This window comes from Amblyomma americanum, chromosome 7 (genome assembly GCF_052857255.1).
Source record: "Amblyomma americanum isolate KBUSLIRL-KWMA chromosome 7, ASM5285725v1, whole genome shotgun sequence".
Taxonomy (NCBI): domain Eukaryota; kingdom Metazoa; phylum Arthropoda; class Arachnida; order Ixodida; family Ixodidae; genus Amblyomma; species Amblyomma americanum.
Window position 1 is genome coordinate 121,004,109 of NC_135503.1, and position 24,242 is coordinate 121,028,350.

At 44.6% G+C, this 24,242-nt stretch overlaps 1 protein-coding gene across 2 annotated transcripts in view; it reads left to right on the top strand.

Moving 5' to 3' along the window:
- LOC144099516 (P-selectin-like) overlaps positions 1–24,242 on the top strand; it is a 138,955-nt gene that overhangs the window by 95,826 nt on the left and 18,887 nt on the right. The window contains exon 6 of one of the 2 annotated variants that reach the window (XM_077632877.1): positions 4,815–5,149. The exons of the other annotated variant lie outside the window; for it this stretch is intronic. Coding sequence (XP_077489003.1) covers positions 4,815–5,035 — 221 coding nt within the window. The 3' untranslated portion in view covers positions 5,036–5,149. Of the gene's footprint in view, positions 1–4,814; positions 5,150–24,242 lie in introns of those variants that run through there. 2 annotated transcript variants of the gene reach the window in all.

The window sequence follows — 24,242 nt, forward strand, 5'->3', positions numbered from 1 at the left end:
GCCATAATGCGGCACCCACACTGAAATCTCAACACGCAATGTACGGCGTTGGTCTAGCAGATGGCGCGGATCTAGTGAGTGCACACATGCCTTAGAGACGTATCTTCGAGTTATGCACTGAGGCGTTCGTGAATAATTTAATTATCAGCGTGTAAAATACAGATGTTCCAATTAAGCGAGTGGCAAAAGTGTCCGGAATGCACTGAACATTAAAGACACCAAGCCGCGTCTAGTTGCTCGATACACCACAGTTCTCGCTCTCTAAGCAGATTCAGCGGTACTTACATCACAGCTAATTTTTGCGATATATTGCACCTGCACATACCCACGATGGGCCAGGGGAATTAAGAAGAGGGTACCGTTGCCGAAGATGACCATGGAGGAAATCTCTGAAGGCGAATCGTTAATGCGCAAAAGATAGCAGGTATGAAATATTTGATGATTTCCGCGTGGACGGAAGTTCGGCATTAAAAAGCTGCATTTCGAATGCGCTGCATTATCTGTTATGTGGCGTCTCTCTGTTGGCTCGGCAGGAAAAGTATTATAAATTGCTTGGACAATGTGCCCGGCCAGTTCCTACATGCACTGGCTATGAACAAAACGTTCACTGGATGCAGATGCGCACTGAAAATTATTTCTGCGTTCCCTCGCGACACACTCATTGCCTCCAGCAAATAGAGCGTGCATGCCCCTCGTGCTTCTATACTTTTTGTCGATTTGTTTTGCCTGACAGCGCAAAAATAATTTGTTTGCTCCCAAATGGCGCCCATGACTCTACCTATGCATAGACAGATAGATTAGTTAAGGTCTACAGAAGACCACCCGCACAAATATAAAACGAATAGCGCGTAGTTTCGTCTAGGAAAGTAATTATTAATTGAATGACGTCACGGTTTCCACAAAAGAAAAAGAACAACCAGGCGTCTGCCAAGAATAATTATGACTCATTCCTGCGCATGCAGCTGGGCTAAGTGCATAGAAAAATTCGAAATTTACTGTGAGTACAACCTCCACCAGATCAGAATTTTCCGCTCTTCGTGCGGCTTTGCAGTAAATCGGTGCACAAACACCCCACATATGGACTGTCTTCTGCGACTCAAAAGCAGCCCTACAGTGTATTTATCCTGCTTTACGCCACGGCATTCACGATAAACTCGCAGCTGAATTAAGACATCTGCAACACCAGGCGCAGGAAGAGTGTCATGACATCGTCTTCCAGTGGATACCGGGACACTTTGGCATTGTCGGAAACGACGCAGCTGACGCTGCAGCTCGAGCGTCAGTGCCAACATTGTCCAGATACTGTTGACAACAGCCGACGCATCAAGACATTTGCGAATGCTTGGCCGAAGAGAGCTTTTAGTGTCATGGTCTTCTCCTCGAAACTCCGCATGCCGACTGCACCCCCTAGACCCCTTACTCCAACTCAGTCCTCCGTCCGGCCTCTCCCGTTGCGATGCTACGCTCTTGTGTCGCTCGCCTGTGGCTGGGAGTGGCGTTCACAAATGCCTACTCCCACTTAATCGCAATGGCAGACTCTCCTGCGTGTGAGAACTGTGGGTGCGACGAAACTATAGAACACCTTCTTTGTAACTGCCCTCGGTTTCAGCGTGAGCGTGCACTCCTGGCTGCAACACTCCGCCGTTTTGATCCTCGGCCCCTTAGTGAAACCAAGATTCTGAGTCCTTGGAGTAAGCGTTCATCACAGATGATAGCTTTGAAGGCGCTTTTCAAGTTCTTGAATGACTCAGGACTGAGTGCAATGTTGTGAACTATCAGTGTGTGGCCTGTTTACCCTGCAAGTAATGGCCAACGGACATGTGGAAAAGTGATCGTCTCCCTTTGTTCTCTCCCCTTCCTATCTCTCCCTCCGTTCCCCTTCCCACGTGTAGGGTAGCATACAGGGCGCTGCCTAGTTAACCTCCCTGTCTTTCCTTTTGTCTTTCTCTCTCTTTCTCTCTCTCTCTCTTTACTGTGAGTGTTGTATAGCTGACGACAAACTCTCTTTGTACTGTTACCTGCCAGGCAGCATTAACGAGCTGTGTTTATACTGCAACATTATGCGCAGCACAAGAGGCAGTGTGCAACAAGCACGTCTCAGTCGGAGGAGTCACTCATTTTAAGCAGTGAGCTTCGAGTAGCGGAGAGGCATGATATTAGAAACTGAGATGCAAGTAGCTGCAACACGCTGACCTTTTCCTTTGGAAACAAGTCAGTGCGCCGCACTTGCTCTTGCAGCCAAATATCTCTAGGCGTGATCGAAGCTTTTGCATATGTTTGTATCTTTAAGCTGTTATATATTGCTACTGTATTAATAAACATATTATAAATAATATGTAGCGCCCGCCTAAGCAAAGGCAATCATGCACAAGTGCAAAAAAAAGGACAAAGAATGACTGGACAACGCGAGCGGTCGTGTTGTTCAGTCCTTCTTTGTCTTTGTTTTTTTTTGCTCTTGTACATGATTGCACTGCACCAACTCGCCCAAAGGTCTGTGCTCTTAAAGAAAGATTAAACCTAGCGCCTCACACTTTTTGGACTGCATTTCAAACCTCTATAAACCTACTTCAGGAGTGAAAGATAAGCAAGACAAAGTGGCCAACATTGATTTTGACACAGCATGGACGTACGCCTTTTTCAGTCTCCTGTAATTTGGGAACCCAAATTCAAGTCAATAATATTACTTATTCAGTGAAGCGTTCAGGACATAAGCCTCTTCAGCACAAATGTCTTGTACATTATGAAAGGATGCCACAGCAGTTATGGACATTTGCGGGTTATGTGGAACTGATTTTTTTTCTTTGCACGAAGACAGTAGCTGGCTGGGTTTGCTTTCAAGTCGCAATTTTCTTTACAATGAAGCATCAGATCCGGACACACCGTCAAATTTTGAGAATTCGCAACCTGATGCCATTTCCAAAGAAGTGTTCCCCGTCACTGTGCATAAATCTGCAAGGGATGTAAATTAGACGCGGCAAGCTGCAGAATGAATACGACATGTATGATCTTACTCTGTTGTTTATGTGTACAGAAAATGATGCGGTGCTAGCCCGAAATGTTACCCAACGGGACTCTTCAAAAATGGGTGACGCGACATTACTGCAGGTTTTTAATTTTGTACCTATAATACCTCTTTTGGATTCTGGTGCTTATATTTACAGTTAGACGAATTGTACTGAAAGCTATTACAAGCAAATGCACTGCCGCTGAGTTCATAATTATGCACTTTTTCTATCGAAAATTTTTTACTTCAGTTTTACGTCTTCCGGGTATTTAAGGTTTGTACAGTCCCGCTGCTCCAGCTCAGTTGGTAGAGCGCTCGACTACTGAGGAGGCTGAGGACGCGGGTTTGATCCCAGCCGCAGTGGTTGTGTTCCGAGGGAGGCTAAACGCAATGCGCCAGTATACTGTGCCAACCCCCGCAGGGGGGCGTCTGCAACTTGCAGGCGTTGGTGAGTGGCGACACCACGGGTTTCCGAGCACCCGCAGGGACATCCCCGCAAGGGGATGATGGTGAACAGAGCATCACCACGGGCCCGAGCACCCGCGCCTAGCCGTGCGTGGCATTGCCGTGTCCGGGGAAAAGGGGATCCTGGTGGTTGAGCGGATGCCGAGCGTTTGGAACCTTAAGGCTCCACGGCGGAGGCAACACACCACTCTGGCCCTAGCTTCCTGTAGACGTCACCTCCGGCCTGACCCGACCGGGGGGGAATCGGCAGTCGCCTTTTTCTAACCTCCCGTCCATCTTTCACTTTCCTATGTCTTTCTCACAACTCTCCTATCTCCTACTCGCTTCTTGGTTTTTCCGTTTTCCCTGGCGGCGAGGGTTAATCTTGTGTGATCAACTACCCTGAGTTGCGTCATATTTGGTTATAGTTGAGGTGTACAGTTGGCGTGGGCAGGACTTGCTTTCAAGTGCCTGTCCCGTCCCCTTGTTGGACTCCGTGGTCGGTGGCTGGCACCATGACTGAAAAACAAAATTTTTTTATGGCTCCCCTACTTTCAAAACCAGATCGCTCTCTCAAAAGAGGGCGGAACGAGGCAGACGACTTCTTTAAAAAAGAAAAGTAACCTTTCCTAAGTATCATGTGATCCACAGTGAAGAACAAGGTAAACAGGCAACAATAACATCCCCCTTCCATGTGTCAAAGTGCTTGACTGAAACCTTAGGCATTGGCTACAAGCTCTCAAAAATGACCAGCGGCGACTTATTGCTCGAAATGTGTGACAATGTCCAACACTTTAAGCTCTACAACCTAACATTCATAGGGAAAATCCCGGTCTCCGTGACTTTTCCTCGCTCACTTAACACTGTCCGAGGTGTAATATACGAAAATGATTTTGTTCATATAACTGAAAAAAAAATGCTCGAAGGGCTCACCGACCAAGACGTCATAGATGTCAACCGAACCAAAATCCGAAAGGACAATAAGGAAATAGACAAAAAACACATGATCCTCACGTTCAACACCAGCACCCTGCTCGACACAATCGACGTAGGATATTTGAAAATCAATGTAAGACCATACATACCAAACCCTCGCCGATGTTTCAAATGTCGAAGGTTCGGCCACGGCTCACAGAGCTGCGCTGTCGCAAAACTTGCGCAAAATATGCTTCGAATGATCACCAGTCTGATGGATGTGACGCAGCCCTGCGCTCTGCAAACTGTGAAGGAGAACATGCTACATACTCCAGGGCGTGTCCGTCCTGGAAGAAAGAAAAATAGATAATCACCATAAAGACAAAGTAAAACATTTCATTTAAAGAAGCGAGAAGGCGTTTTGCGCTTACCAACACATTCTCCTTCACAGCAAAACAGCAAGCACTCCGGCACCTGCCAAGACTGCTTCCGCCAAGCCTATGGCAGGGCCATCCACGCCCCAGGCAGGGCCAGCGAAAGCTGCCCTGTCATTGCCAAAGCAGGGAGCGCCGGTCCATGGGTTGGCATTCCGCAGGACCTCCCCCCGTCGGGAGAGGCCTGATCCTAATACAACCGCGGCTACGCGATCCTCCAGCACCTCTGTCGAGGTGATGGATACTTCACCCACTCCACCTCCATTACAGCGGCGGAACAGCGCTCTTGAGAGAAAAAAAGACAGGCCCCTCATAATGGGCCCACCACATAAATAAATCCCCTTTCATTTCCTTTAAAAAGCATAAACGTGGCTTTTTTAATTCAATGGAATTGCAGAGGACATTTGCGGAATTACAGTGACATAACACATATTTTAGGGTCAATGTTACCCATAGTTTTATGTCTTCAGGAGACCAATCGTGGTCCAAAACATGTGGAAATTCTGAAACATTATAAAATTTTTAGACGTGATCGCGAGCAGGCAAATCGACTCTCGGGAGGCGTCGCAATTGTCGTCCAAAGCGGCGTCCCTGCTCAAGAAGTCAGACTGAACACAAAACTTGAGGCAGTTGCAGTTAGCGTCGTTACCTACAAAACAATAACAGTATGTTCTGTATATCTTCCCCCGCACATGACATTAACAATCAAAGATTTAGAAAGCCTGGTTGATCAACTGCCCGAGCCATATCTGGTAGTTGGCGATTTTAACGCTCACTTCCCATTTTGGGGAAGCGAACGATGTGACTCAAGGGGACAAATAATCGAATATTTATCCTCTCAAATAATATCTGTCTTTTAAATACGAGTAAAGCCACTTATTGTTGCCCAAGCTCGGCAAAAATGAGCTTCCTTGATTTAGCTTTCGCATCTCCATCGCTTTTTAACGATTTTAAATGGGATGCTTTAACTGACCCTCTGGGAAGTGATCACCTACCTACTATCATCAGCCTCTCATCGTCTACTCCAGTCATCCCCCCAAGACGACGGCGCTGGGAACTTTACCTCGCCGACTGGTCACTTTTTACAGCGAGTGCCACACTAGAAAAAGAATTTTGTGAAGACCTCAGCATAGACGAAATTAATGAAAAGTTTATTACATGCATAATATCGGCCGCTACACTAGCCATACCACAAACAGGACTCGTACACAAAAAACAAAATATGGTGGACACAAGAATGCAGATTGGCAAAAAAACAACAAAATAAAAGTCTCACAAAGCCGGACAGCCGAAAAGCCTGACTAGCCCATGACCGTAGTGATACTCTGAATCGCTTCTGACGAAGGACCATAGTGTTTGAACCTGTCGCTAGTTAGAGCGTACGAGTCTTGAGTCGAACTCTTCACTGGGGAGTGAAACACGAAAAACCTTTGCAGGTTGAGTTGTTGAAACTGGGTTTGCGGAGCCTCCTCCAAGCACACACCTCTGAAGAAGCCGGGCGCCGGGCCGGCGGTGGCTTGTACCCATTTTTACCGATGGGTGTCCGGGGGTGGGTTTCGAACCAACCACCTCCCACAGCTGACGCCCAGACCACTAGGCCAAGGTGGCTCTCTGCGTCGGTATACCACAGCGGAGAACTTGATTGCCTTTAAGAGGGCCAAGGCGAGAGCGCGATTCGTTCGAAGAAATGCCGAGAAATCCTCGTAGCAGAAATATGTGTCCTCAATAAACAGCTCAATAACCCCCAAAAAATATAGGAAAAGGTTTGTAGATTCAGTAGTGACTATACACCTTTCACACTTCCTCTATTGACTACACCTGGGACACAAACATCATTACCTGAACAGGCCAACATACTGGGAGAGCATTTTGCTGAAGTTTCCAGTTCGTCCAACTACACAAACACGTTCCAGAAGTACAAAGCAATAGCAGAAAAACAAAAACTTCTATTTGCAGCAGGCATGCACGAGGACTACAATCAACCCATCACACTTAAGGAATTGAATAGGGTATTATCTTCTGGTAAAAAGACAGCACCAGGCCCAGATAATGTGCATCACACTATTCTTGCCCACCTCTCTGAGGCTGCCGTACAGGCATTGTTGAAATTCTTTAACAAAATATGGACAACTGGGGATATACCTGAGGAGTGGAAGAAACCAATAATAGTACCTTTTCTGAAACCCGGAAAACCACCAACAAGTCCTGACAATTACAGACCAATAGCCCTCACCAGCTGCATTGCAAAATCTTTCGAAAGCATAATAAGCATTAGACTGACCTTCACACATGAATCCCGTCGACTCTTAAATGTACATCAATGTGGATTTAAGAAAGCATGCTCGTCCACTGATCACCTTGTCCGCCTAGAAAACACCATCCGGGAGGCGTTCATCCACAAGCAGCACTGTATCGATGTCTTCTTCGATTTGGAGAAGGTCTATGATACCACGTGGAAGTTCGGCATCCTCCATGACCTAGCAGAGCTAGGGATCCGCGGCAGGATGCTGAGCTCCTTGAACGACTTCTTGACTAACCGCACATTCAAAGTCTGCCTAGGAGCAACTCTGTCAATGACCTTCACCCAAGAGAATGGCGTACCCCAGGGCTGCATTTTAAGTACTACACTCTTCATAGTAAAAATGAATTCTTTAGCCAAAGTAATACCCAAGTCCGTAATGTATTCAGTTTATGTAGATGACCTACAGATAGCATACACTTCTTCCAGCATACTGTCCTGCGAGAGACAAATAAAAATCACACTAAATAAACTGGCTTCTTGGGCAGAGAAAAATGGATTCAAGTTCTCTCCTCAAAAAAACAGCAGCTGTTCTGTTCTCATTACGACGAGGCCTACAGGTCGATCCCAACCTGTGCTTTAATCAAGCCACACTGCCAATCAAGAACATAAATTTTTAGGCGTCACTTTTGACAAGAAACTTACATTTCTACCACACATAAACAACCTTAAAAAGAAAGCATCCCAAGCCCTTAATGTATTAAAGGTACTCTCGCGAGAACGGTGGGGATCCGATAGAGCATGCCTATTACAAATATATCGCTCTTTGGTGTGCTCCAAGCTGTACTTTGGGTGCATAGTATATGGTTCAGCAAAAGCATCCTACTTGAAACGACTGGACCCTGTTCATAATCTTGGTTTGCGCCTATCAACTGCAGCATATAGAACATCCCCGGTAAACAGTCTTTATGTTGAAGCTAGTTCAAACTAGAGGATAGAAGAGTCACACTTACATGCACGTACATCCTAAAACCCCGTTGTCTTCCTAAACATTTCTGCTATCCCATTGTTACCAAGTGCCCATCTAGAAGATTATTCAGTAATAAACCACATTTTATCAGGCCACTAACAATGAGCTTTGAAGATAAAATGTGAAGAGTTAGCAGTGCTGCACGCCCTACCGAAAATTGCACAAAGACTTGCATATCTGCCACCATGGTACAGCCTCCCTTCGGTGTGTGACTTCACACTGACACACGTAAACGAAGAGGAAATGCCACACGAGCACATACTGCAAGAGTGTTTTGCACTACAAGAAAATTATGACACCTATACTGAATTTTACACTGATGGCTCAAAAACAGAAAGACAAGTCGGAAGTGCAGTAATTCAAGGAAAAACGCAAAAAATGATACGATTGCCACAGTATGCATCGGTATTTACTGCGGAGTATTATGCCATCTTTGTAGCCGTAGATCAAATAGTTAAACAAAACATAAAAAATAGCATCATTTACACCGATTCACTGATTATGCTCAAAGCGCTGCACTCTACAAATGCTGCTGAACCCATAATAGGAAAAATCATTCATAACATAGTTAAAATCACAAAGCAAAAACATAACATTATATTCTGCTGGGTCCCTAGCCATGTCGCAATTTTAGGTAATGAGAGAGCAGATGCTTGCGCAGCACAAGCTGGAATTGGTCATATAAAACAAGCTAACATACCACAGAGGAATTTTTCTAATTTACTGCACAGTAAACTCAGGAATAAGTGACAAGTTGCATGGGAAGAACAGACAAACAACAAACTACATTCTATAAAACCCGTTTTGGGAGAATGGAGATAATGTAAACATCAGGAACGTTTTACAAGAGTTTTGTGTCGACTACGCTTTGGACACACACACCCTACGCACAACTTCTCACTGACAAAAAAAGACAAACCTCTCTGCGAAATGTGTGGCGATGAACTCACGATAAACCACATTTTAATTGTATGCACAAAATTTGAACAACTGAGGAAAAAATATTTCACAACATTCTACAATGAACACATCCCACTACACCCCATGTTACTTTTGGGAGATCAAGCACTGGTTGATTTTTCAAGCATTTTTACGTTTCTCAGAGAAGCCAATGTTTTAAACAAACTTTAGATATAAAAGCGGAACCTTTAAGCAAAGCTCTAACCGTGTGTTTGGCGCATCATACCCTCAGTTGCTGTTGCGCCATTAAAATCAATATATCTAACTACTGTGCCAACGCCAGACGGCCCAAATTTTTCCAAAGCGCTCCAGTATGTGTCCATCACAGCCCATGTCGCTTTAGGATGCTTAATCCCATGTAACATATGTACCATAGAGCATGTGCAGGTCAACTGTAACTTTTGCAACTCAATGCGATGCTAGATGAGGCGTTAGCATACAGAAATGTCATAAAACATACAATAAATTCGGTCACGCAGGCCTATGTGCTCAGTTGACTCAAGATCATGGTTCTGCTACACGGGGTAAGTTTCCTGGAGACATTATGACAATGTTGTGAGCTAGCCCATGCGTGTATGTCTGTATATGAGTTGAATAAAGTTCTTAACAATGTTAAAGTTTAAAACTACCGTTCTTTTACTGCGTAACGCAGTGGAACTTTCAGGGAGCAGCAAGGAACCTGCAGACTTGACATACCTTCCTGGGCGCTCTGTATGTACAAGCCTTGCACTTTAAACGAACACACATGAGCGCAACCTGCTAATTTTTTAGGCCATACTCTGAGCCTAAGTGTTTCACTGCGGTGCCACCTCCACAATGATATTACACTGTCAAAAGTGGAAGCAAATTGCATTATGGCATACAAGAAGGCAACTCTTTTCGTTAAAGAGACGGCCCAGACAATCTGGACGCAGTCGGGCCTGTTATTTCCGAGCGTGCAGGGTGGAAATGCACCTCGGAAGAGCGGCACAGCTGAGGTATCCAAACCAAACCTGACTCCGGAAAACTTGGAAGCTGTTGCGGGTGAGTTCGGGCACACGACTGACATTGTGCCATTTTATATTTAGCAACCCTCGAGCTCTGAGGGAAGATTAATAACACGAATGCAAGTACTACCATCAAACCCTCCCCAATAACCTACCTGAAAAGATTCAAGTCTCTATAAGAGAAGAGCAACGACTCCAGATGATACAGCAAAAAAATACTGTAACTGCATCGTGGAAATAAAAATCAATGAATGTAAATACTCCGTCTGTTATTATATCATATGAGCTTCATTTTTTTGCTACAGCTCTGAATAGTTTGAAATGAGATATAACTGCTCCCTGGTAATCTGGTTTCAGAAGCAATACGCTATTAGAGCTGAACTGGAACCAACTAGGTATAGTTCCTTAAACCTGTCAACCTGAAACCAACTCATTCCCAGTTAAAATTTTTCGCTTGAAGCGCTCCTTAATTTCTTTTACGAACATACAAAAGAGCTGAAGTCCCGATCGCCGTCCGTTGAAGCCCCCGCCAGAGGTGCTCTGTGCGGGCTTCCGAGTATCCATAATATCCGCATGTTTTGGATATTTTCAAAACTTTTTGTACTTTGTGCTGCAATGAAAAACCGACGGGGCAGCACGCATTAAATCCAACTGCAAGCGGTTGAGCACACATTTTTCTTGCGATACTCTCAATGTGGTCCGCATTACCCCACTTATGTCGTTCGCCTGCCGGGCGTAAAGAAACAAATTTAGTTGCTTTATTCTCCGCTATTCTCACCTATAATGTATTTGTCGGAGGTCTTCAAACTTGTGTTCGTGCCAGTATCCCAACCAACCTAAACGCAAAATTTCGCTTCTTCGCTTATGGGCAATTCAACGCTCGCTCTAAGTAATAAATAGCATTTGTGTTTTCTTCGTAGCGACGTTCAGCAAAATGCTATCACAAGGTTGGCTCTCTCGCTCGAGAAAAAATATTAGTTAAAGTGGCCACCGACCGGAAGAAACATCGCACAAATGACGAACATTCGTGCCTCATGACTACCCAAGCATCAAGGTTGCGTTCTCGCTTGTATCTCAGTGCAGTGATATGGCACATCGAAGAGAAGGCAGGGTTTTGTTACACTCTATCATTTCTTAATAACGGTATAGGATGTCTTTACAAACCTGGACCCGTAGCCTGAATCTAAGCTGCTGTACTACTCCTGTCTTTTTGCTAAACAAATTTAGAAAAAAAAACTGCGCAAGATGCACATAACGGCAAAAATGGATAACAGCCAAGTAAGAAGATCGCGCGCAAATCTGTCCTCCATAGAGAAGTCGAGCTTTATCGATCCTACCGTTCACACTCCAGACAACACCCTGCCGCCTCTGACACGCAGACGAGAGAGATTATGCCCTGCGAGGCGACTACCAATGAGGCCCCGAGCGCCACACGTACAGTGGCCCAGGTTGTATCGCGACGCCGGCATCGATTTATTACAGCTGCCTTCACGCAACAGGCCTGTCACGCCCTTCCAGGTGTTCTTTGGGAACTTCGTCCTGAGGAAAGATTCGTCTAAACCGGAGCACAAGACTGTTGCGCAAGAATTATTCCTTGTTTCCCCCTATGAAGTTGCTTCATCACTTATTAATATTATGAAACATAGAAGGATAAAACATAGAAAAAAGTGTTAAAGTTTTAAGATGCTAAACTTAGTACACGTGCGAAAGCATGTTTTACGACTGCTTTTCCTCAGCCGAACTCAATAACATTGTTGACGAAAATACGCTGAGAATATAACGCAGGAATTCTCGATTAACCAGCAGTTATAAAAAAAAATTACAGATAGCTCTTGAATGTTTTAAATCCCCGTTTGATGTCATTATGTTCTCCGAGACATGGTATCGTGAAGGGTCGGACTATTTAAGATATTGCCGTTACGGCCACTTTGTTATAAAGAAAACTATTCGGCGAGGAGACGGAGTGGAATTTTGCACCTTGTCAACAGAATTAAAAGAACTGAAAATAGAGTATTTACTAAAATCGCCGCAGATTACGAAATGCTTACCATAGAAGACAAACAAATGGTAGGGTAAACCAATGGTAAAGTATGTTGCAGTTTAACCCGTTAAGGAGGTTTTGCACTGCATAAAGTTTGCGGATACCTTCACGATTACATAATAGCTACCGTCAATTCTCTTGCTAACTGTATCCAAAATTTCCACATTTAAAACACCTTTCACTATTTTTGATGTATTCATTTTTCTGATCTCCTCTTCCATGTTTTATTTCCTCGTTAATTATTCTTTGACTAACTACACCAACCACAACCGCTAGCTTCGTGCACCAGTTTACCCTCTTGGTCGTCCTCGCTGGACCCTGTCCTATTCCCCATCGTGGGTATGTGCCATGTCATTAAAGCAACAACAACAACACGACGCTTCTGTTGTGCGCTTCTGTTCTGATAAAAAGATTGCGCTCGAGGTTTTGCGTGTAACTACGCAGTTTTGTGATAGTTCGGATGCGTCTCTTAACCTTGGTAAATCAAAGGGGCTCTGGGTAGGCCACTGAGGTACAAAACCAAGCTTTTTCGGCGGCATCAGGTGGGACTCTGAAGACTTACAGCATTTGGGGGTTCCCTTGCTTCTGTATCATAATAGTGGGTCTGACTGGCGTTCTCAGACCTCAATAGTTAGGCGACAAACCCACGCTTGGATGGGCTGGGAGTGTCTCTAGTTTCACGAGCACATGTGTGCAATAATGTTTTTTTTTTCGAAGCTTATCGATGTCATGCAATTGTTCCGTTGTGAAAGAAAAGAAGTAAAGTACAGGTAGTGCATAAAATTTCTGCGACTTTTCAGTGGCCCTCTAAATCCGAGCCAACGCGTCGAGACAATTTGTTTCTTCCTCTGGAGGCTGGTACGTGGAGCTGGTCTTCAGCACTTGTTTGTTCATCAGCTTCCTTCAAGGTCTTTCTTTTTAAAACAGCAAGCCATCCCCTACCTCCTAGTTGTGTTTAATAGGCTCATTTGTCTATTCTGTTTGCGCCCACTGGTCACAGGACTGAGGGCGCCCTTTTGTGGGGTGTTCTTAAAGAATTCACCGCCGCAATCTATTTCCCCACTGAACGATTTTCCTTCGAATTCCTATACAGTCTATCCAGATGGCTGATGGTAGAAGTTCTGATTGAGACATTTTTTCCTGTACCGATGTATTGGTAGCATTGCGTCTCCTATCTAGACAAGAGTATTGCAAGCAAGCAAAGGTACAACCGGTGGAACAATGAGATAATTTACGATAACTAATGCGCAGATGCGTTTCAGGTGATTCAAACAAGCGCTAGCAGTTTGTACACAGCGATGTAAACAAGACTGCAGTGCAGTCGTCCTAATCGTTGCATTCCTGAGGAGACTTCGCACTAATCTGGCAAATGTTCAGTGGTGTGCTATGATTTTCAAGCACTCAGTTAGAGTATACACAAATTATTTGTTAAAAATAAGCATAAAAAAGTGAGGAACACACATGAAAATCGACATCCACAGAACCGAAGCAGTCCGGCGTCGGTGTGGGCGGGTCGAAGCGACGGCAACGGCTGTTGGTCGGTGCGGGTAGTGCTGGCTGTGTTCGAGTTTTGAAGGCATCGCAAAATCTCGCACGTCTTCGCGGAACTCCGTTGACTGGAATGTCTCTCAGCCGAATGCTGTTAAAAAATTCGAGGAGCAGCAAAAGATGGCAGTCTAGTGGAATGGCATTCCCTTAAAAGCATTCGAAACGCTCGTGTAGCAGAGGTATTACTGATCTTGGACCATGCTGCTTTTCGTAGTTAATGGTTAATCAAAGGGGGAAATAATATTGAAAATTAACTCAGAGTAAATAGATTTGCGAAAAAATTGAACATTCGCACACTAAAAATTTGTACACTTCTTTTTGGCGTGTGACAGCGCGAATCGAAAGCGTCATTCGTATGGGTTGTCGCTGGGGCTACGGAGTGCGTACTGCAGCGGCGTAGGTCATGGCCTGAGGTTGAGTGGCCGCCGGGGTGCCAAGTGCCTGTTGCACTGAGTAAAGCTGAAATTTGGGCGAGTTGGTAAGCATTCATGATGGGTAAACAGCACAACAAAGGCAGGACATAGGCAAGACAAGCGCTGACTAGCAACTGAGTTTATTGAATAACGAAAAGTGGTAACATAAAGTGAACGTGAAAAATAAAACATAAAAACAGAAAAAAAACAAAAAGGGGTAAACAATCTATGTCTTGTGCAAGTCCAAGAAAATTCAGTATCTGGACTTGCACATACTTAGGTTGTTTACCCGCTTTTGTCGTTTTTTTCTGTTCTTTAAATTTTATTTTTCACGTTCACTATATATTACCACTTTTCGTTCTGCAATAAACTCAGCTGCTAGTCAGCGTTTGTCTTGCCTTTGTCCCTCCTTTGTTGCGCTGTTCACACACCATGAATGCCTGTTGCACTTCTTCCCACAACACGTCCATGAGAGTCGCTGCTTGCGGCTGTGAGGAGGATGGCAGTAATCGGCGTAGTTGCTCGCGGACAATTTTGCGGATCACTTCCTGCAAGTTGTCGCTCGTGATGCTCGTCGTGTCCAGACACATTGCACAGACAGAGAAAGGGCGCTTGTACTGCCGAGCCCGGACGTCGAGGGTCTTTTCGATCGTTTAGGCTTCTTGCGTGAATTCGTCGAATGTGTTTGGCGGCAGGCGGACGAGGCTGAAACTGAACTTTCGTTTCCTCGGTCATCCCGGGGTCGGCGCGGCGAAGTAGAGGTGCGAGAGGTACGGACATCAACACCCCGCACCTCCACCAGATGTCACGTACTGGTGACGGCAGTCGAAGCAGTGATGAAGACGGACAAAAGGGTCTTCTAAAAGAAAACTGTTTATTGGGCTGACTTGCACCCAAAATGGACTGAATCACTCTGCGGCGGCGAAGCGACAAGCGTGCTCGGCGTTCGTCGAACAGAATGCCCGCTGCGGTCGGTCGTGCCCAATTTAAAGCTGATAGCGAACTTTCGAGATAAAGCGTGCAAAGTTACTAGAACATTCCGGAACAACGTAGAATCAGCTCTGCCTGGTTGCGATTAATCGAGATAAATCTAGTCGCGTTTTGCTCGCAAAGAAAGCGATAAAGTGGTGCGGAGGCAGATTTGAAGAAGGAACAAACACTGCAAAGATTCGCGGCAATATATATAGGGTTAAGAGAAGTGGGCACTTCTACAGAGACAGATTTATTTGCCAAAGTTTCGACCGCGTTGCGGTCTTCTTCAGGACTGCAGTGGTATCTCTTCAGATTGATGTTTTAAGTTTCTGAGCTGCAAAGGAGAGAGAAAAAGGAATGTAACCAGCAAATACAGAAACAGTTAGAACAACTAAAAAAATAACAAATTTTCGGGTGCGAGGAGCAGACCGGGACAAGATTGAGGGAGGAAGGAAATAAGGAGATAGAAAAAAAAAGGGGAGGAAAAAAACTAGAAGGACAGTAAAAAAAGGAGATGACGAAACGAGAGAAAGGGAGAGGAAGACGGTGCGGGGGCCATGGGAAGCGCGGCAACGACAGGCGTACGAAAACAAAACATACAAACAAAATGCGCAAATACCAAAATGGGCGCCCCGGCAGATGCGTGGCCAAATAGGCGCCGCTGCGCAAACGACACTGGCGGCGACGAACAGGCCAAACCAGGCGCCTTTTGGGGGGTCTCACTAATTTCCCGTGAAACGAGGCCTGGAACGTTAGGGAAGGAGTGGGCTACGTCGTCACGAGCACATGTGTAAGAACTTACACAGGGGGTCTGGGTTTTATTGTACAATGCTTCCTTCTCCCTGTACAGGTCGTCGAACCGACTTCGTCGGGAATACCTGTTTGTAGAGGCGGAGGGCCAGGTGGTGTAAAAGCTTAAAAATTAGGAGGTAAGGAATGAAGATCAAAAATTATCAATATAGCATGAGGCAGGACAGTGTAAGTAAGGAGGGGTATGAATGCCTGGGATATATACTAGGAGTTATAAAAGGTATATCAAAGTTAGCCAATTAACAAGAAGTGTAGGATTATTTTGTTTCGAGGGCGTGAATAAAAGAAAGAGTACCAGGCTTTTCCTTGAGGCCTTCTTGAATAGTATTTAACTTGTGGATAAAGTAGGATTCACGTTGTTTAAGTTCTCGCGTGTTTTTGAAGACCTCTTGAAAGATTGTTACTTTTAGTTTGTCAAATGAGTGTCCTTCTGAGTTTACATGCTTGGATATGGGAAGATTTTGGAGAGACGATGTGTGTGCGCGGTGATTGTTAAATCGAATGCGGAATGCAGTGTTTGTCTGTCCTATGTATTGCTGGTTACACGCGGTGCATTCAAGAATATAAATAATGTTTGATGAGTCGTAGTCAAAGTTGCCGTTGATTGAATGCCGGAAACCTGACCGCGTACTCGTTGCGGAACACGTAGTCTGCATGCGTTTGCAAACTTTGCAGCGACCTTCGCCACAGGGGTGGCATCCATATTTAGGGGTTTTGTTTTCCTTGGAGTGGAGTTCATGTTCGGTGCCTTACTCTTGAATGCGATATAAGATTTGTAGGGTAGTCATTTCCGTTCTCTCTTTGGTGTCCGTGGAGTATTTGATTACGGTTCAGTTTTGAAGCTTTGTTTATGGCGCCATCAATAAGGGAAGGTGGATAGCGCTGCGGAAAGAGCACGTTGCGCATGTGTTAGGAGTTGTCGTGAAAGTCTAGGTCACTAGAGCAGATTCTTCTATAACGATAGGCCTGCGAATAAGGGATGTTTTTTTTTTGCAGTGACTGGGATGGGCGCTTTGAAAATGTAGATATTTTTGGAAGTCGGTTGGTTTTCTATAAACGGTAGTACGAACTGACCCCTTCTCCACCAGAATGTCAACATCAAGAAAATTGATTTGACTGGTTGAGTAGGTGCGCGTAAACGTTATGTTTGGGTGTACGCAGTTGAAACTCTCACTTAATAGATAAGTTGTTCTGTGCTTGGCCATATTATAAAAATATCATCCAAGTAGCGCTTGTAAAAGTACGGCCGAATTGGAGAAGAAGAAAGAAATTTTGACTCTATGTGATGCATGAAGATGTTAGCATGTTTTGGGGCCATTCTTGTTCCCATAGCGGTGCCACTTATTTGTAGATAATATTGGAGATCAAATTCGAAGCAATTATATTCTAACACAACTTTGTCTAATGTTCCTAAGACGTTCGGGCTTTGAGATTCATGAGGTCTCTGCTGCTCATAAGATTCTGAAAGGCCGGCAATGCCGTCGGCATGGGGAATGTTTGTGTATAAGGATGCTACATCCATGGCCACAAGAAAGGCTCCTTCAGGTAATGTTATATTGTCTATCTGGCGGAAAAAGTGGTTTCTATCTTTGATGTAGGATGGCTGTGTAGCCGGAATGTGACTAATTGGTGTGTCAATGTCACATGATATTGGTTCTGCGATGGTGCCGATTCCTAAGATTATTTTCTAGATTCTTGAAATTATACCGGACAGCCAATGCTTCACTTGTGGCGCATGATAGCGACAAGCAGACACAGTGCGTATGGCTTGCGCTCGCGTAAAGCGCGCAGCCAGCGCCTGCGTCGCAGTCCTGTCACTTTTTAAGCCGCAGCACAGCGGGCTAAATTATCTGTTCGTTCCTACACGGAACGTTTGAGAGCACTGCGATCGCGGCGCGCAAGCGGGCATGTCACGTGGTATTTTTTTGTATTTCGCGGGCATCTGCAATGAGCGAAAAAAAGCCGATACGTAAAAGATGGAAAGTTAGAAACTGCTCATTTGGACGTTTCGCGGACCGCTCTGGAACTTTCTCACTGGACTTTTTCGCCTATTTTTATTGCTTGCGAACTTGGTTAATTAATCTTGACTAATTATGCAATTAAGCACAATACAAACAATTGTTTGACTTGCTCCATAGAATATCCAGCAGCATTCATTTGGTCCCGTGGTCTTAGAGTGGCGCGGCATATTTTTAAGCTTTGACTAAAGTTAGTGGGACACCCTGTCTGTGTATATATATATATATATATATATATATATATATATATATATATATATATATATATATATATATATATATATATATATATATATATATATATATATATATATATATATATATATATATATACACAAACAAGGGTAGAGAAATGAGGGGTTCGTTTGACAAAATTATGAATGAAACCAACAGTCCCCAAAACTGAGGTGCATAGGGGGATGTTTACAATAATTATTTTTTTAATTTGAGGTGCTGAACGATGGGAGAAAAATACTTCAAATAATCTGTTGCCTAAAGGAAATCAACTATAAAGCGGCAGAAAAAACAACCATGTCGTCGGTAGGGTCCGAACCCACTACCTCCAAATTTCGCATATGTGTAATTTAATGCATCAGTATTACCTCAGTGCGAATAACATTGTTTATTTTATAACAAAACATGTACAAAATTTGGTCAAAAATAATATCTAGAAAGTAAAAAAATACGAATAATTTGCTTTTTGTGTACTAAAATAATTTTCGTAGACCAGCAGGAAGACGAAATGCTTAAGAAATGGTGTAAATATCTTGCCGCTAACTTTATTAATGGCTGAGAAAAGTGCGCCTCAATATCCCACAAAATACATGGGAAAGATGGGGCTCACCCTGTCCCTTTAAGCTCAAAATTAGGAGCGCTAAATACCATGACTTCAGCAACCCTTTCCCCATATCTGAGGCAAACACTACGCCTAAAAGTGAACTCAGCTACATCAAATTCTGGGCGTTGGCTGTAAGACCTCAGTCACATCAATATTAAAAACGGTATTGCAGCGATAGCTACATTACGGTAACATTTCGAGCCTTAAGCGTGGCAGCGCCGTGGCGGTGCCGTGGCGGGGGGGTGGGGGGGGGGGGCAGCGCCACCCTGTGGCTGCGCCGCCACGCTGTTACGTGATCGATCACGCGGTGCGGAGCAGCTGCCGACGGCGCGGCGCGATGGCTGATCACGGGGTTGGTCACGTGACCAGCCACGTGGTGCGGAGCAGCTGTTGCTGCCGGCGGCGCGGCGCGCCGGCGAAACCGAGCTGCCCCAGCTGTGCGCATGCGCCGTTTCAAGTGGGACGAAGGTAAAAAACGCGCAGCGAAACGGAGCGGCGAAAGACTGACTTTGCAATCCAACTGAGCAAGTTCCACTCGGCCAGCGGTAGCTATCGCGTCACTCCAGGCTTAACCAAAGCTAAACGAATGCCAATTTTTCTTATTTATATACTACAAATTAAATAACCTTTTTTCAACGTCACAAAAACACTTTGCTACACCACAGACACTTCAAGTCACTTGCTGAGGGTGAGGGATTATTTTTTAATGATCTCAGCAACTGAAAACGAGGTAATTACCCTGTTTAAAAATGTTTGGTCTAGTTCGGCAAAGTGTATAGATAAGTTCCAGATAAAGCCGTTCATATAGCAAAATGGCATTCCTCTGGGCCAGTTGGTATGAATCCATCTTTGGGCCAGCATGAACTTTGGGACGCATCAACGTAGACAGACATATGGAACACGGAACAAACATGTTCCATCTGTTCTGTGTTGTGAACTGTGTTCCAAGTGTCTGTCTACGTTGACGCGTCCCAAAGTTCATGCTGGCCCAAAGATGCGTTCATATAGGTCTCTTACTTGTTGGCTCCAGTGCTGTTAGAAGTCTATAATCTTTTGTTTCCTACAGGTGCACTCCCAAACCGATGATAATCGACAAAGTTATTGCTACCCATAAAGGCGGCACAACGTCCGACTTCTCAAACTGTCGCTAATTTCAATTTTCCCGGTACTGGGCCTAGAAAAAAAACTGCTACACAATCAACCGGTTTTTGGAAAAGCACGCGGTCCTCTCCGACTGCAAGTTTGGCTTCCGACAAAAAATATCCACTGAAATGGCACCACTGCAGCGAAGAGAAATAATAATAAATGAATTTGGAGATTTACCTGCGGCCCATAGTATCTACGTAGATTTTTCGAAGGAATTTTGTTTACTGAACAATAACATGTTAATACATCACTGAACCATTATATCATATTTATTGCGCTCATACTTTAGGCGCCGCAAGCAGATCGCGGCCGACAACAATATCCTGTCCTGTGCAGAAACACTTCGTCTCACGTGTCACGAGGCAGCATTTTAATCCCTCTCCTGTTTCATTGATGATGTATACCATGGAGACCTCGCATTGTGGGCCACGTAGCGTTTGCTGACGATTTTACTATGATCGTAGGCGGTAAATATGAAAACCAATTATCAAGACCCAGAAATTAGTTTCTGGAATACTTGTGTCAGTGGGACTACAACACGCTTTGAAAGTCAATAGAAGCAAAATGAAAGCTGGTCCATTCGGAATTCGAAATAAGCCGCTTTATAAATGACATCGCCCTGATAGTGGGAAATGAAGCTATACACATGGTTCCGACAGTCAAATTCATGGGCGTCGTGCTGTCGGAAACACTCTGGTGAGAAAAGCAAAAAGAAAAAATCGCACTATAATAATAATAATAATAATAATAATTTTTATTGCCCTTCTCTTTTTCGTGGTTACATTTTCCACCACACCTAAGCATGCATTGCTTGTGGGTGGGTAGGCATATCTGTAGGGCCGTACCGGGCAAACATACATCATAAAAAGGCAAGATTTAAAGTTGGTATGTTACAAGCTTTGGTTACAATTTCGACCAAAGCAAAATACACAACAAAATATAAAATTAAAAACACTTATACAAGGCTAGGAGTGTCACGGATCTCTCCGGAGAACACTCGAACCGAAAGAATGGACTAGGCGACGGGTGTACCTGCACAAACGCACATTTAATACACCTTACGTGACACACACACTAGAACACAAAACTAACAAAACTGACACAAAACACAGAGGCTATAAATACAAACGACCCGGGCACACTGCTACCAGCGTCTACTACTAGCGTTCTACTATTCGTGGTCGGGGTTCGTGCTCACGGTTGGTTCGGTGCGGCTCGGCGTTGTATGGATCCCGTAGCCAGCGACGAGGCGGCGTTCGACGTGCTTGGGCGGGCGTCGCTGGCGGCGTTCGACGCGCTTGGGCTGGCGTCGCTGGCTGCGTCGTACAAACTCCAGGCCCAAGCGCCCGTGGAGGTGATGCCGGTGTAATTGGCGTTGAGGGCACCACCCGAATGGGTGGCAACAGCGCTGAGATACCCCTGGCCGTAGCAGGTGGTAGCGTCCTCCGTTGTCTCCCCGGAACGGGCTCAGGCACGGCAGGAGGTCCGGGAACTCACCGGAGCAGTAGCCGGCGTCGCTCTCTTCCAGCCAGTGTCTCTGACCCGCCGGAGCCTCCGCTTCTCTGCTGTTCCCCCCAGTGTCTCGCTCTCACTCGCTCTTTTATAGCCTCGGTGTTAGTCCGCGTAAGCCTTGTCGTCGTCTTCTTCTCTTCTCCACCAATCACCTCTCTCCATCTCACCGAATGCTTCTTCCTCATCTTTATTCTTCGGTTAATTCGCGTCGTCTTCTTCTCACCTCTTTCCTTTAAAATTTAATTTAGGCTCCTTAATATATGTGACAAGGAGTCAGCACCGAATGGACTTAAATATATAAGCGCAAAGAAATGTCGGAATGAATTGCTTTCTTTCCAATTCAGAGCATAGAAAAAAACCTTAGACGCATTCCTGAAAATACACTTTATGTAAGAAGGCACCAGTTCTTTACCATCTCTTTCACTTCTTTGATGCTACTGTATTGCATGGTAGTTTGTTGAAAAGATGCGGCACATCTAACTCTATTACCATAATTGGTGTACAGCCGCAGAATATCATACCTTTCCACTTCTCTTTATGTTCTTTCTTTGTTGACTGGAGTTCTGTATTCTTTGTTGTTATATCGCGAGGTCAGTACGACGTAAGCACAAAGTTCATGGAAATTTAACATATACATTCATCTCATTATTTCCTCTTCATATGCTTCGTGAAGGCTTGCTCTTTATGCTATATTTAATGGCATCCTTAATTCATCCTTAATTAAATCCTTAATAGCATCCTCTGCCCCCATGGGTAGTTTTCAAACGAGCGCGAAAATTTTATCTATAATGCTTTTCTCCTCCTAACTATTGCGTAGTGCCTTCCCATCTGGGGTACAACAACAAAGCAGAATAAACTCGGAATATTTAACGCGTAAAAACTCATTGTTCGAATTACTGCTTGCTCGCCACACGCATACTGATATATGGTTTGATAAACTTAACAGGCTGAAATCAACGACTTTAAAAAGTTTTAGGCTTTTACGCATGTATAAAACTGCCCTTCTAAATATCAAAAATTGTTTGCTCGAACTGTTTGAACTATTCCATTACACGCCACCATACCCAGTGCGTCATAAAACATGTGGTCTTTTCCGCCATTTATCTAATCCAATCATTGTGCTACAACTTGACGGAAAACTAAACTTATTTGCAATATATGGCATGCCTACATAAAAATGTAAGCAGAGAACTAGCTTGTGTTCTTTACCTCAGCTACGAAGAGGGAGTGCTTTGATCTCCTTTTTTGAACTTATATTGTTCTTTTCTTGCAAGCTGCGTGTTGGGAGAAATGTTTCTTTTTTTAAAACATGATTGTTATATGGTGTGCGCAATTCTGCTCTGACAACTTGCTTTTTTTATACAAACTCTTTGTATAAGCATATAAGTGCTCAACCACGGCTGCAATGAGACCAATGTGTACAGAGGGTTTTTCGAGCACTCGCGGGCAGCTTTTCTTCTTGTGTCCCCTTTCCCACATTTTTAGCTGTTGAGGGAGAGAAATAAAGATTTGATTTTATTAATTTCGGATGAAAACCTTTGAGTAAGATTTTCACAAAATCTACACAAATGACATCAATCTCCCCACGGTCGTCTATGGCTTTTAAGGGGACACGATTAGCTGCACGACTTTTGAAAGGCGTCATCGGAACCCATGCTGGGAGTTAGAAAGTGTTCTGGTTGTTTCTAAAAAATAATGTGTTTCTCAGTGACATGTTCTATAACCTTGCAGCAGAAGAAACAAGTAAGCGACGCAACCCGATAGTTATGCGCAATGCGCAATAGCCAATTTTAATTGCGGGTATAACAAATACAGAGCGCCAGTTGTGGTACGGAATGAATTAACAGTGATTTTTGGAATATGGTTTCTGGATGGCACGAAATTTTGCTAGCGCCTCCTGTACACGAAGGGTTCGGTTACAGCAATTCATGATTTTGGTTTGGTTTGGTTTGGTTCATGGGACTAACGTCCCAAAGCGACTCAGGCTATGAGGGAAGCCGTAGTCAAGGGCTGCGGAAATTGCGACCACCTGCGGTTCTTTAACGAAAACTGACATCGCACAGAACACGGGCCTCTAGAATTTCGCCTCCATCGAAATTCGACCACCGCTGCCGGGATCGAGCCCGCGTCTTTCGGGCCAGCAGCCGAGCGCCATAACCACTCAGCCACCGCGGCGGCTGATTCATGACCTTTAATTTCCAGTTCATATCCGCCAGGCTGGGGGCCTCAGCGCGCGATAGCTGACTTCACAAGATAACCGCTGCACCGATCTTTGAGCTACCTCAATGACGTGCTGAGCCCTTTAGTTGGAAAGTCAAGTATGTACCCTCTTTGCCAAAAATTTAAACTGATCCTGGACCGGATCGAATTCCTTTTGAATTACAAGGTTTTTCTGGAACCTGCGTAGCTTTCCTTTGTAGCCGTACGGCTACGCTTGGGTAGATGCTAACAAAGAATTACTTCCTTATTACAAAAGTAACCAGGCAGCGGGATTTGCCTCTCAGTCATCCGCTTCTACAAGGGAGTCCTTACGGGGCCCCTATAGATAAAAAGGTGTCCAAGGGGTTTTTCTTACCTTGAATATATATAGAGCTTCAGGGCTATCACTACTTCTCTGCTATGCGGCTAAACACAAACATGTTCCTTGATTACTTTTATCAAAAAACAATGCAATTGGCAACACTACAGCTTGTGTTGAAAAGATATATAGTGTGGGGTTAAACCCAGATGACACAATGGTTTTCTTCAACGTCACGACACTCTTTCGCAGTGTCCCGATCGATCTAGCGGTCACCAACTGCGAGGAAGCGCTTTAAAAAAAACTCATCGAGCTTTCTAACGTAGAGTACCGCCAACTTTCATTCCGCAGGGAAGGTCTCTTATCGGTATGTCGGCGACTGCTTTTGCAGTCTATTCAAAGATGAGTCATGGT